Raw genomic sequence first — 14,364 nt, 5'->3', positions numbered from 1 at the left:
ATATGGGCGCTGGTTTGAGACCCGGCTGCTCCACTTCCAATCCAGCTCTCTGTTATGGCCTTGGATAGCAGGAGAAGATGGCCCAAGCCCTTGGCCACCTGTACCCGCATGGGAGACATGGAGCAAGCTCCTAGCTCCTGGCTCCGCATTGGTGCAGCTCTGGCCGTTGGGGCCAGTTGGGGAGGGAGTAATCGGATGGAACCCTCTCTCTCTCTCTCTCTCTCTCTCTCTCTCTCTCTCTCTGTCTCTCTCTCACTCTGCCTCTCCTCGATCTGTGTAACACTAGCTTTCAAATAAATAAATACACATTTACAAAGAAGAAAATATATCGTAGTGGAGAATGGGACGGGGAATGGCAGATGAATGAAGAGAAGGGTTGGAAGGGTTGTATTCCATACCTCAAAAGCTTCTTTGGAGAATATGTAAATAATTGCAAAACGAAAAAAAGTGAAAATGTTCCTTTATTAGGGCTCCAAAAAAGAAACACAACAACCTGCTTTCAGCCATCAGTCTCTGCAGCATTCTTCTTTGTGTTCCTTGAAGAACTCCAAGGCACCCAGAAGCACATCATGGCAACCAAGTCCCACAAGGCAGATGAAAGCCGTATCCTTCACATGCATCTTCCCCAGGTAGTGTAATCAAGTGGCTAAAGGCCCAGAGGCTGTCAGGGCGTGAGACCACACCCTAAGGCCCCTAATCCCATGAAGGGCTGGAAGCTGATGGGTGGGTCCTGTAGCAGGTCCAGGGTGTGGCGTGCAGTGTGGACTAGAAAAGGTGCGGGGAGAGGACCGGCCGGGTGAACCTTGGAGGACAGTCTGAGAGACGGAAGCATCTTGCTGCCTTGTGACAGTGGCTCCTGGAGACATGATGGCTGCTTCACCTCTCAAGCAAGGTGAGTTCCACTTGAATGACTTGCACAAACTCCCACTTGCACATTCTAACTCCGATGGGGATGATGCTCATTGTGGTGTTTGTCTCCCAGGGAAATCACCAGCCTCACCTCAGAAAGAGCTCCAGCTGCAAAGTGATTTGGCTTCGGGGCCGACCCATCTGGCTGCCAGTGGAGGAGCTTCTCTGAGCTGCAGCTGGAAGAGACCTTATGGCATTGGGGCCGGTCTGCAGAATACGGGCAACACCTGCTACCTGAATGCAGCCCTGCAGTGTCTCACGTATACCCCACCCCTCGCCAACTATATGCTGTCCCAGGTGCATTCTCAAAGCTGCCGTCGCGCGGATCGCTGCATTCTGTGTGCCGTGGAAACTCACTTTCTCGGGGCCCTCCACAGTCCTGGGGACGTGATCCAGCCCTGTCAAGTGCTGGCTGCTGGCTTTCACACAAACAGGCAGGAAGATGCCCACGAATTTCTGATGTTTGCTCTGGATGTCCTGAAGGCAGCAGGTCTGCCTGGGCTCATGAACGGGGTGGCTCCCCAAGAGGACAAAGCTCCATCCCAGCAGCTAGTTGGAGGACACTGGAGGTCTCAAATCCAATGTCTCCAGTGCCAAGGCATCTCAGACACCTTGGACCCTTACCTGGAGATCGCGTTGGATATCCAGACAGCCGACAGTGTGGAGCAAGCTTTGCAGCACTTGGTGCAACCTGAAGAGCTGGATGGAGAAAACGCCTATCACTGTGCTACCTGCCTAAAGAAGACAGCTGCTTCCAAGACACTCACCTTGCAATCGGCTGGCGACGTGCTTCTCTTGGTATTGAAACGGTTTTCTGCTTTCACGGGTGAGAAACTCGGAGGACAAGTGCACTATCCCGAGTGCCTGGACATGAGACCTTACATGTCTCAGCAGAACGGGAGGCCACTGCACTATGTTCTCTATGCGGTTCTCGTCCATGTTGGCCGCAGGTGTCAATCAGGACACTACTTCTGCTATGTCAAAGCTGGCACTGGCCACTGGTATAAAATGGATGACGCTAAGGTAACTGCCTGTGACATCACTTGTGTCCTGAATCAAAGGGCCTACGTGCTGTTTTATGTGCGGAAGAGTGGATTTGGAGGAGAACGTGGGACAGTGTCTCCAGGCAGGGGACCATCCGACTTTGAGGCTGACAACACACATGGCCAGCACACACCAGGAGAGCTGGAAAGGCCTTCCCCTAGTGAAGCTGCAGAGTCCGAGGAGCACTTGGAGCAAACAACTCAGGAATTCACCTTCGATCAGTGGCAATCCCTCCGAGCCCAGAACCGACCAACAAGCGCACTCAGCCTCAGGACAGTGGAGCCCACGCTGCCTGGCAATGCGATCGTCATTCACCAGGCAAGATCTGCCGCAGGGATGAGGAAGCACCATCCTGACCAGGAAAGGTCCCTGCTGCACGGGGCAGCTGGGCACATCACTGAGCAGGTGGCCATGAATCCTGGCAACCTCCCTCGTCTGGGAGGAAGGAGCAAACCCCCCAAGAGGAAGAACAAACATGCCAAGAGGCCTCTGTTGTTGCTGTTCCGGTGATGTTAGTGAAAGAGTACGTCCCGGTTATGTGGTTGGGTGACAGTGCACGAGTTCCGTGTTTGGAGTTGCAAGTGCAAAGGGTTTGTCCTTATTAACTGTCCTAAGGGGGAATTGGAATCTTAGGTTGGAACCAAATGGATATGTCTCCTGCATTTGCAAGGGCTGAGACACTGTGTTTTGTGTGAGGCCACAAGGTTGGATAGAGATGTGAGCTTTACCGCGTGTCACTAAGCGATTGTTGAGATTGCAGGCACAGAACTCTGTGCTTCATGAAGGCATTCTGATGCCGCTGAGAAAGATGGGGAGTACCGGCCTCCTTCTCGTTGGGCTACAAACCACAATGCTTCATGCTTTCCTCTCCATCACCTCTCATGGAAGTCTGGTGACAGATTTCTCGAAGTCAATAGCCAGGGCGAACCGAACCTCATGGCCCTCTCTCTTACCACAAGGTATGGCCTCAGGTTGTCACAGTCCCTGGCAGTTTCGTTTGACCTCCTAGGAGCCTCTGGAAATCAACCGTTGTCTTTAAGCATCAACAACATTGTGTGGTCATCCCATGCTACTGAACAGGAGCCCTTAATGCTCCAGAATTGCCACCGTTTGTGGTTGTTAAATTCACAACGGAAATCACAGTGTACTAACCTCCACACAGGACCTCTGTCCTTAATGAATTGCATTATGAGAGTTAACTGTGAAATGTGTTTTCAAACAGGTGTTTGTGAGTGTGTGGGTGTGTGGGTGTGTGTGTGTGCCATGTTTGAAATAAAGGAAACCATTACAAACTGTAAACCTAAAACAAGGAAATTAAAGTATGCCTTTCTAAGGGTTTACCCAATAAAGAAACCTAGTTTCAACGATGAGTCTTTCCAGCGTTCTTCTTTGTTTCATTTCAGAAATGGAAGCACGTATCAACACATCACGGAGGGGCCAGCACCGTGGCATAGCAGGTAAAGCTGCCACCTGCCGTGCTGGGATCCCATATGGGCACTGGTTCGAGAGCCAGCTGCTTGACTTCCGATCCAGCTCTCTGTTATGGCCTGGAAAAGCAGGACAAGGTGGCTGACAACCTTGGGCCTCTGTACCTACAGGGGAGACCTGGAAGAAGCTCCTGGCTCAAGGATGTGGATAGGCACAGCTCGCCTGTCGTGGCAATTTCGGGAATGAACCAGTGGAAGGACAATCTCTCTCTCTCTCTCTCTCTCTCTCGATCTCTCGATCTCTCGATCTCTCGATCTCTATCTCTTTCACTCCTAATCCCTTCTTGCGTCCCTCCCAGTGCCTCTAATTAACTGCACTTTTAAAATTGATATGTAAATCTTAGAAAGGTAGTATAGGGGCCATGGCTGTGGTGCAGTGGGTTAACGCCCTGTCCTGAAATGCCGCCGGCAACCCATATGGGCGCTGGTTTGAGACCCGGCTGCTCCACTTCCAATCCAGCTCTCTGTTATGGCCTTGGATAGCAGGAGAAGATGGCCCAAGCCCTTGGCCACCTGTACCCGCATGGGAGACATGGAGCAAGCTCCTAGCTCCTGGCTCCGCATTGGTGCAGCTCTGGCCGTTGGGGCCAGTTGGGGAGGGAGTAATCGGATGGAACCCTCTCTCTCTCTCTCTCTCTCTCTCTCTCTCTCTCTCTCTCTGTCTCTCTCTCACTCTGCCTCTCCTCGATCTGTGTAACACTAGCTTTCAAATAAATAAATACACATTTACAAAGAAGAAAATATATCGTAGTGGAGAATGGGACGGGGAATGGCAGATGAATGAAGAGAAGGGTTGGAAGGGTTGTATTCCATACCTCAAAAGCTTCTTTGGAGAATATGTAAATAATTGCAAAACGAAAAAAAGTGAAAATGTTCCTTTATTAGGGCTCCAAAAAAGAAACACAACAACCTGCTTTCAGCCATCAGTCTCTGCAGCATTCTTCTTTGTGTTCCTTGAAGAACTCCAAGGCACCCAGAAGCACATCATGGCAACCAAGTCCCACAAGGCAGATGAAAGCCGTATCCTTCACATGCATCTTCCCCAGGTAGTGTAATCAAGTGGCTAAAGGCCCAGAGGCTGTCAGGGCGTGAGACCACACCCTAAGGCCCCTAATCCCATGAAGGGCTGGAAGCTGATGGGTGGGTCCTGTAGCAGGTCCAGGGTGTGGCGTGCAGTGTGGACTAGAAAAGGTGCGGGGAGAGGACCGGCCGGGTGAACCTTGGAGGACAGTCTGAGAGACGGAAGCATCTTGCTGCCTTGTGACAGTGGCTCCTGGAGACATGATGGCTGCTTCACCTCTCAAGGAAGGTGAGTTCCACTTGAATGACTTGCACAAACTCCCACTTGCACATTCTAACTCCGATGGGGATGATGCTCATTGTGGTGTTTGTCTCCCAGGGAAATCACCAGCCTCACCTCAGAAAGAGCTCCAGCTGCAAAGTGATTTGGCTTCGGGGCCGACCCATCTGGCTGCCAGTGGAGGAGCTTCTCTGAGCTGCAGCTGGAAGAGACCTTATGGCATTGGGGCCGGTCTGCAGAATACGGGCAACACCTGCTACCTGAATGCAGCCCTGCAGTGTCTCACGTATACCCCACCCCTCGCCAACTATATGCTGTCCCAGGTGCATTCTCAAAGCTGCCGTCGCGCGGATCGCTGCATTCTGTGTGCCGTGGAAACTCACTTTCTCGGGGCCCTCCACAGTCCTGGGGACGTGATCCAGCCCTGTCAAGTGCTGGCTGCTGGCTTTCACACAAACAGGCAGGAAGACGCCCACGAATTTCTGATGTTTGCTCTGGATGTCCTGAAGGCAGCAGGTCTGCCTGGGCTCATGAACGGGGTGGCTCCCCAAGAGGACAAAGCTCCATCCCAGCAGCTATTTGGAGGACACTGGAGGTCTCAAATCCAATGTCTCCAGTGCCAAGGCATCTCAGACACCTTGGACCCTTACCTGGAGATCGCGTTGGATATCCAGACAGCCGACAGTGTGGAGCAAGCTTTGCAGCACTTGGTGCAACCTGAAGAGCTGGATGGAGAAAACGCCTATCACTGTGCTACCTGCCTAAAGAAGACAGCTGCTTCCAAGACACTCACCTTGCAATCGGCTGGCGACGTGCTTCTCTTGGTATTGAAACGGTTTTCTGCTTTCACGGGTGAGAAACTCGGAGGACAAGTGCACTATCCCGAGTGCCTGGACATGAGACCTTACATGTCTCAGCAGAACGGGAGGCCACTGCACTATGTTCTCTATGCGGTTCTCGTCCATGTTGGCCGCAGGTGTCAATCAGGACACTACTTCTGCTATGTCAAAGCTGGCACTGGCCACTGGTATAAAATGGATGACGCTAAGGTAACTGCCTGTGACATCACTTGTGTCCTGAATCAAAGGGCCTACGTGCTGTTTTATGTGCGGAAGAGTGGATTTGGAGGAGAACGTGGGACAGTGTCTCCAGGCAGGGGACCATCCGACTTTGAGGCTGACAACACACACGGCCAGCACACACCAGGAGAGCTGGAAAGGCCTTCCCCTAGTGAAGCTGCAGAGTCCGAGGAGCACTTGGAGCAAACAACTCAGGAATTCACCTTCGATCAGTGGCAATCCCTCCGAGCCCAGAACCGACCAACAAGCGCACTCAGCCTCAGGACAGTGGAGCCCACGCTGCCTGGCAATGCGATCGTCATTCACCAGGCAAGATCTGCCGCAGGGATGAGGAAGCACCATCCTGACCAGGAAAGGTCCCTGCTGCACGGGGCAGCTGGGCACATCACTGAGCAGGTGGCCATGAATCCTGGCAACCTCCCTCGTCTGGGAGGAAGGAGCAAACCCCCCAAGAGGAAGAACAAACATGCCAAGAGGCCTCTGTTGTTGCTGTTCCGGTGATGTTAGTGAAAGAGTACGTCCCGGTTATGTGGTTGGGTGACAGTGCACGAGTTCCGTGTTTGGAGTTGCAAGTGCAAAGGGTTTGTCCTTATTAACTGTCCTAAGGGGGAATTGGAATCTTAGGTTGGAACCAAATGGATATGTCTCCTGCATTTGCAAGGGCTGAGACACTGTGTTTTGTGTGAGGCCACAAGGTTGGATAGAGATGTGAGCTTTACCGCGTGTCACTAAGCGATTGTTGAGATTGCAGGCACAGAACTCTGTGCTTCATGAAGGCATTCTGATGCCGCTGAGAAAGATGGGGAGTACCGGCCTCCTTCTCGTTGGGCTACAAACCACAATGCTTCATGCTTTCCTCTCCATCACCTCTCATGGAAGTCTGGTGACAGATTTCTCGAAGTCAATAGCCAGGGCGAACCGAACCTCATGGCCCTCTCTCTTACCACAAGGTATGGCCTCAGGTTGTCACAGTCCCTGGCAGTTTCGTTTGACCTCCTAGGAGCCTCTGGAAATCAACCGTTGTCTTTAAGCATCAACAACATTGTGTGGTCATCCCATGCTACTGAACAGGAGCCCTTAATGCTCCAGAATTGCCACCGTTTGTGGTTGTTAAATTCACAACGGAAATCACAGTGTACTAACCTCCACACAGGACCTCTGTCCTTAATGAATTGCATTATGAGAGTTAACTGTGAAATGTGTTTTCAAACAGGTGTTTGTGAGTGTGTGGGTGTGTGGGTGTGTGTGTGTGCCATGTTTGAAATAAAGGAAACCATTACAAACTGTAAACCTAAAACAAGGAAATTAAAGTATGCCTTTCTAAGGGTTTACCCAATAAAGAAACCTAGTTTCAACGATGAGTCTTTCCAGCGTTCTTCTTTGTTTCATTTCAGAAATGGAAGCACGTATCAACACATCACGGAGGGGCCAGCACCGTGGCATAGCAGGTCAAGCTGCCACCTGCCGTGCTGGGATCCCATATGGGCACTGGTTCGAGAGCCAGCTGCTTGACTTCCGATCCAGCTCTCTGTTATGGCCTGGAAAAGCAGGACAAGGTGGCTGACAACCTTGGGCCTCTGTACCTACAGGGGAGACCTGGAAGAAGCTCCTGGCTCAAGGATGTGGATAGGCACAGCTCGCCTGTCGTGGCAATTTCGGGAATGAACCAGTGGAAGGACAATCTCTCTCTCTCTCTCTCTCTCTCTCTCTCTCTCGATCTCTCGATCTCTCGATCTCTATCTCTTTCACTCCTAATCCCTTCTTGCGTCCCTCCCAGTGCCTCTAATTAACTGCACTTTTAAAATTGATATGTAAATCTTAGAAAGGTAGTATAGGGGCCATGGCTGTGGTGCAGTGGGTTAACGCCCTGTCCTGAAATGCCGCCGGCAACCCATATGGGCGCTGGTTTGAGACCCGGCTGCTCCACTTCCAATCCAGCTCTCTGTTATGGCCTTGGATAGCAGGAGAAGATGGCCCAAGCCCTTGGCCACCTGTACCCGCATGGGAGACATGGAGCAAGCTCCTAGCTCCTGGCTCCGCATTGGTGCAGCTCTGGCCGTTGGGGCCAGTTGGGGAGGGAGTAATCGGATGGAACCCTCTCTCTCTCTCTCTCTCTCTCTCTCTCTCTCTCTCTCTGTCTCTCTCTCACTCTGCCTCTCCTCGATCTGTGTAACACTAGCTTTCAAATAAATAAATACACATTTACAAAGAAGAAAATATATCGTAGTGGAGAATGGGACGGGGAATGGCAGATGAATGAAGAGAAGGGTTGGAAGGGTTGTATTCCATACCTCAAAAGCTTCTTTGGAGAATATGTAAATAATTGCAAAACGAAAAAAAGTGAAAATGTTCCTTTATTAGGGCTCCAAAAAAGAAACACAACAACCTGCTTTCAGCCATCAGTCTCTGCAGCATTCTTCTTTGTGTTCCTTGAAGAACTCCAAGGCACCCAGAAGCACATCATGGCAACCAAGTCCCACAAGGCAGATGAAAGCCGTATCCTTCACATGCATCTTCCCCAGGTAGTGTAATCAAGTGGCTAAAGGCCCAGAGGCTGTCAGGGCGTGAGACCACACCCTAAGGCCCCTAATCCCATGAAGGGCTGGAAGCTGATGGGTGGGTCCTGTAGCAGGTCCAGGGTGTGGCGTGCAGTGTGGACTAGAAAAGGTGCGGGGAGAGGACCGGCCGGGTGAACCTTGGAGGACAGTCTGAGAGACGGAAGCATCTTGCTGCCTTGTGACAGTGGCTCCTGGAGACATGATGGCTGCTTCACCTCTCAAGGAAGGTGAGTTCCACTTGAATGACTTGCACAAACTCCCACTTGCACATTCTAACTCCGATGGGGATGATGCTCATTGTGGTGTTTGTCTCCCAGGGAAATCACCAGCCTCACCTCAGAAAGAGCTCCAGCTGCAAAGTGATTTGGCTTCGGGGCCGACCCATCTGGCTGCCAGTGGAGGAGCTTCTCTGAGCTGCAGCTGGAAGAGACCTTATGGCATTGGGGCCGGTCTGCAGAATACGGGCAACACCTGCTACCTGAATGCAGCCCTGCAGTGTCTCACGTATACCCCACCCCTCGCCAACTATATGCTGTCCCAGGTGCATTCTCAAAGCTGCCGTCGCGCGGATCGCTGCATTCTGTGTGCCGTGGAAACTCACTTTCTCGGGGCCCTCCACAGTCCTGGGGACGTGATCCAGCCCTGTCAAGTGCTGGCTGCTGGCTTTCACACAAACAGGCAGGAAGACGCCCACGAATTTCTGATGTTTGCTCTGGATGTCCTGAAGGCAGCAGGTCTGCCTGGGCTCATGAACGCGGTGGCTCCCCAAGAGGACAAAGCTCCATCCCAGCAGCTATTTGGAGGACACTGGAGGTCTCAAATCCAATGTCTCCAGTGCCAAGGCATCTCAGACACCTTGGACCCTTACCTGGAGATCGCGTTGGATATCCAGACAGCCGACAGTGTGGAGCAAGCTTTGCAGCACTTGGTGCAACCTGAAGAGCTGGATGGAGAAAACGCCTATCACTGTGCTACCTGCCTAAAGAAGACAGCTGCTTCCAAGACACTCACCTTGCAATCGGCTGGCGACGTGCTTCTCTTGGTATTGAAACGGTTTTCTGCTTTCACGGGTGAGAAACTCGGAGGACAAGTGCACTATCCCGAGTGCCTGGACATGAGACCTTACATGTCTCAGCAGAACGGGAGGCCACTGCACTATGTTCTCTATGCGGTTCTCGTCCATGTTGGCCGCAGGTGTCAATCAGGACACTACTTCTGCTATGTCAAAGCTGGCACTGGCCACTGGTATAAAATGGATGACGCTAAGGTAACTGCCTGTGACATCACTTGTGTCCTGAATCAAAGGGCCTACGTGCTGTTTTATGTGCGGAAGAGTGGATTTGGAGGAGAACGTGGGACAGTGTCTCCAGGCAGGGGACCATCCGACTTTGAGGCTGACAACACACACGGCCAGCACACACCAGGAGAGCTGGAAAGGCCTTCCCCTAGTGAAGCTGCAGAGTCCGAGGAGCACTTGGAGCAAACAACTCAGGAATTCACCTTCGATCAGTGGCAATCCCTCCGAGCCCAGAACCGACCAACAAGCGCACTCAGCCTCAGGACAGTGGAGCCCACGCTGCCTGGCAATGCGATCGTCATTCACCAGGCAAGATCTGCCGCAGGGATGAGGAAGCATCATCCTGACCAGGAAAGGTCCCTGCTGCACGGGGCAGCTGGGCACATCACTGAGCAGGTGGCCATGAATCCTGGCAACCTCCCTCGTCTGGGAGGAAGGAGCAAACCCCCCAAGAGGAAGAACAAACATGCCAAGAGGCCTCTGTTGTTGCTGTTCCGGTGATGTTAGTGAAAGAGTACGTCCCGGTTATGTGGTTGGGTGACAGTGCACGAGTTCCGTGTTTGGAGTTGCAAGTGCAAAGGGTTTGTCCTTATTAACTGTCCTAAGGGGGAATTGGAATCTTAGGTTGGAACCAAATGGATATGTCTCCTGCATTTGCAAGGGCTGAGACACTGTGTTTTGTGTGAGGCCACAAGGTTGGATAGAGATGTGAGCTTTACCGCGTGTCACTAAGCGATTGTTGAGATTGCAGGCACAGAACTCTGTGCTTCATGAAGGCATTCTGATGCCGCTGAGAAAGATGGGGAGTACCGGCCTCCTTCTCGTTGGGCTACAAACCACAATGCTTCATGCTTTCCTCTCCATCACCTCTCATGGAAGTCTGGTGACAGATTTCTCGAAGTCAATAGCCAGGGCGAACCGAACCTCATGGCCCTCTCTCTTACCACAAGGTATGGCCTCAGGTTGTCACAGTCCCTGGCAGTTTCGTTTGACCTCCTAGGAGCCTCTGGAAATCAACCGTTGTCTTTAAGCATCAACAACATTGTGTGGTCATCCCATGCTACTGAACAGGAGCCCTTAATGCTCCAGAATTGCCACCGTTTGTGGTTGTTAAATTCACAACGGAAATCACAGTGTACTAACCTCCACACAGGACCTCTGTCCTTAATGAATTGCATTATGAGAGTTAACTGTGAAATGTGTTTTCAAACAGGTGTTTGTGAGTGTGTGGGTGTGTGGGTGTGTGTGTGTGCCATGTTTGAAATAAAGGAAACCATTACAAACTGTAAACCTAAAACAAGGAAATTAAAGTATGCCTTTCTAAGGGTTTACCCAATAAAGAAACCTAGTTTCAACGATGAGTCTTTCCAGCGTTCTTCTTTGTTTCATTTCAGAAATGGAAGCACGTATCAACACATCACGGAGGGGCCAGCACCGTGGCATAGCAGGTAAAGCTGCCACCTGCCGTGCTGGGATCCCATATGGGCACTGGTTCGAGAGCCAGCTGCTTGACTTCCGATCCAGCTCTCTGTTATGGCCTGGAAAAGCAGGACAAGGTGGCTGACAACCTTGGGCCTCTGTACCTACAGGGGAGACCTGGAAGAAGCTCCTGGCTCAAGGATGTGGATAGGCACAGCTCGCCTGTCGTGGCAATTTCGGGAATGAACCAGTGGAAGGACAATCTCTCTCTCTCTCTCTCTCTCTCTCTCTCTCTCTCGATCTCTCGATCTCTCGATCTCTATCTCTTTCACTCCTAATCCCTTCTTGCGTCCCTCCCAGTGCCTCTAATTAACTGCACTTTTAAAATTGATATGTAAATCTTAGAAAGGTAGTATAGGGGCCATGGCTGTGGTGCAGTGGGTTAACGCCCTGTCCTGAAATGCCGCCGGCAACCCATATGGGCGCTGGTTTGAGACCCGGCTGCTCCACTTCCAATCCAGCTCTCTGTTATGGCCTTGGATAGCAGGAGAAGATGGCCCAAGCCCTTGGCCACCTGTACCCGCATGGGAGACATGGAGCAAGCTCCTAGCTCCTGGCTCCGCATTGGTGCAGCTCTGGCCGTTGGGGCCAGTTGGGGAGGGAGTAATCGGATGGAACCCTCTCTCTCTCTCTCTCTCTCTCTCTCTCTCTCTCTCTCTCTGTCTCTCTCTCACTCTGCCTCTCCTCGATCTGTGTAACACTAGCTTTCAAATAAATAAATACACATTTACAAAGAAGAAAATATATCGTAGTGGAGAATGGGACGGGGAATGGCAGATGAATGAAGAGAAGGGTTGGAAGGGTTGTATTCCATACCTCAAAAGCTTCTTTGGAGAATATGTAAATAATTGCAAAACGAAAAAAAGTGAAAATGTTCCTTTATTAGGGCTCCAAAAAAGAAACACAACAACCTGCTTTCAGCCATCAGTCTCTGCAGCATTCTTCTTTGTGTTCCTTGAAGAACTCCAAGGCACCCAGAAGCACATCATGGCAACCAAGTCCCACAAGGCAGATGAAAGCCGCATCCTTCACATGCATCTTCCCCAGGTAGTGTAATCAAGTGGCTAAAGGCCCAGAGGCTGTCAGGGCGTGAGACCACACCCTAAGGCCCCTAATCCCATGAAGGGCTGGAAGCTGATGGGTGGGTCCTGTAGCAGGTCCAGGGTGTGGCGTGCAGTGTGGACTAGAAAAGGTGCGGGGAGAGGACCGGCCGGGTGAACCTTGGAGGACAGTCTGAGAGACGGAAGCATCTTGCTGCCTTGTGACAGTGGCTCCTGGAGACATGATGGCTGCTTCACCTCTCAAGGAAGGTGAGTTCCACTTGAATGACTTGCACAAACTCCCACTTGCACATTCTAACTCCGATGGGGATGATGCTCATTGTGGTGTTTGTCTCCCAGGGAAATCACCAGCCTCACCTCAGAAAGAGCTCCAGCTGCAAAGTGATTTGGCTTCGGGGCCGACCCATCTGGCTGCCAGTGGAGGAGCTTCTCTGAGCTGCAGCTGGAAGAGACCTTATGGCATTGGGGCCGGTCTGCAGAATACGGGCAACACCTGCTACCTGAATGCAGCCCTGCAGTGTCTCACGTATACCCCACCCCTCGCCAACTATATGCTGTCCCAGGTGCATTCTCAAAGCTGCCGTCGCGCGGATCGCTGCATTCTGTGTGCCGTGGAAACTCACTTTCTCGGGGCCCTCCACAGTCCTGGGGACGTGATCCAGCCCTGTCAAGTGCTGGCTGCTGGCTTTCACACAAACAGGCAGGAAGACGCCCACGAATTTCTGATGTTTGCTCTGGATGTCCTGAAGGCAGCAGGTCTGCCTGGGCTCATGAACGCGGTGGCTCCCCAAGAGGACAAAGCTCCATCCCAGCAGCTATTTGGAGGACACTGGAGGTCTCAAATCCAATGTCTCCAGTGCCAAGGCATCTCAGACACCTTGGACCCTTACCTGGAGATCGCGTTGGATATCCAGACAGCCGACAGTGTGGAGCAAGCTTTGCAGCACTTGGTGCAACCTGAAGAGCTGGATGGAGAAAACGCCTATCACTGTGCTACCTGCCTAAAGAAGACAGCTGCTTCCAAGACACTCACCTTGCAATCGGCTGGCGACGTGCTTCTCTTGGTATTGAAACGGTTTTCTGCTTTCACGGGTGAGAAACTCGGAGGACAAGTGCACTATCCCGAGTGCCTGGACATGAGACCTTACATGTCTCAGCAGAACGGGAGGCCACTGCACTATGTTCTCTATGCGGTTCTCGTCCATGTTGGCCGCAGGTGTCAATCAGGACACTACTTCTGCTATGTCAAAGCTGGCACTGGCCACTGGTATAAAATGGATGACGCTAAGGTAACTGCCTGTGACATCACTTGTGTCCTGAATCAAAGGGCCTACGTGCTGTTTTATGTGCGGAAGAGTGGATTTGGAGGAGAACGTGGGACAGTGTCTCCAGGCAGGGGACCATCCGACTTTGAGGCTGACAACACACACGGCCAGCACACACCAGGAGAGCTGGAAAGGCCTTCCCCTAGTGAAGCTGCAGAGTCCGAGGAGCACTTGGAGCAAACAACTCAGGAATTCACCTTCGATCAGTGGCAATCCCTCCGAGCCCAGAACCGACCAACAAGCGCACTCAGCCTCAGGACAGTGGAGCCCACGCTGCCTGGCAATGCGATCGTCATTCACCAGGCAAGATCTGCCGCAGGGATGAGGAAGCATCATCCTGACCAGGAAAGGTCCCTGCTGCACGGGGCAGCTGGGCACATCACTGAACAGGTGGCCATGAATCCTGGCAACCTCCCTCGTCTGGGAGGAAGGAGCAAACCCCCCAAGAGGAAGAACAAACATGCCAAGAGGCCTCTGTTGTTGCTGTTCCGGTGATGTTAGTGAAAGAGTACGTCCCGGTTATGTGGTTGGGTGACAGTGCACGAGTTCCGTGTTTGGAGTTGCAAGTGCAAAGGGTTTGTCCTTATTAACTGTCCTAAGGGGGAATTGGAATCTTAGGTTGGAACCAAATGGATATGTCTCCTGCATTTGCAAGGGCTGAGACACTGTGTTTTGTGTGAGGCCACAAGGTTGGATAGAGATGTGAGCTTTACCGCGTGTCACTAAGCGATTGTTGAGATTGCAGGCACAGAACTCTGTGCTTCATGAAGGCATTCTGATGCCGCTGAGAAAGATGGGGAGTACCGGCCTCCTTCTCGTTGGGCT

At 51.9% G+C, this 14,364-nt stretch overlaps 4 protein-coding genes across 4 annotated transcripts; all 4 read left to right on the top strand.

The window, feature by feature from the left end:
- Positions 1-867: 867 nt before the first annotated feature.
- LOC133765399 (ubiquitin carboxyl-terminal hydrolase 17-like protein 13) lies at positions 868-2,463 on the top strand. The gene is made up of 2 exons (XM_062198964.1): positions 868-892; positions 983-2,463. Exons 1-2 carry the CDS (start codon positions 868-870, stop codon positions 2,461-2,463), a joined length of 1,506 nt encoding a protein of 501 aa, XP_062054948.1.
- A 2,261-nt stretch (positions 2,464-4,724) lies between these two features.
- LOC133765398 (ubiquitin carboxyl-terminal hydrolase 17-like protein 13) lies at positions 4,725-6,320 on the top strand. Its single transcript, XM_062198962.1, has 2 exons — positions 4,725-4,749; positions 4,840-6,320. The coding sequence occupies exons 1-2, from the start codon at positions 4,725-4,727 to the stop codon at positions 6,318-6,320; spliced, it is 1,506 nt and encodes a 501-aa protein (XP_062054946.1).
- A 2,259-nt stretch (positions 6,321-8,579) lies between these two features.
- Positions 8,580-10,175, top strand: LOC133765397 (ubiquitin carboxyl-terminal hydrolase 17-like protein 13). Its single transcript, XM_062198961.1, has 2 exons — positions 8,580-8,604; positions 8,695-10,175. The coding sequence occupies exons 1-2, from the start codon at positions 8,580-8,582 to the stop codon at positions 10,173-10,175; spliced, it is 1,506 nt and encodes a 501-aa protein (XP_062054945.1).
- A 2,263-nt stretch (positions 10,176-12,438) lies between these two features.
- Positions 12,439-14,034, top strand: LOC133765396 (ubiquitin carboxyl-terminal hydrolase 17-like protein 13). The gene is made up of 2 exons (XM_062198960.1): positions 12,439-12,463; positions 12,554-14,034. Exons 1-2 carry the CDS (start codon positions 12,439-12,441, stop codon positions 14,032-14,034), a joined length of 1,506 nt encoding a protein of 501 aa, XP_062054944.1.
- Positions 14,035-14,364: the final 330 nt, after the last annotated feature.

This window comes from Lepus europaeus, chromosome 8 (assembly GCF_033115175.1).
Source record: "Lepus europaeus isolate LE1 chromosome 8, mLepTim1.pri, whole genome shotgun sequence".
In the NCBI taxonomy this organism is placed as follows: domain Eukaryota; kingdom Metazoa; phylum Chordata; class Mammalia; order Lagomorpha; family Leporidae; genus Lepus; species Lepus europaeus.
The sequence above is the reverse complement of the archived record's forward strand: the minus strand, read 5'-3'. Positions and strand labels throughout refer to the sequence as shown.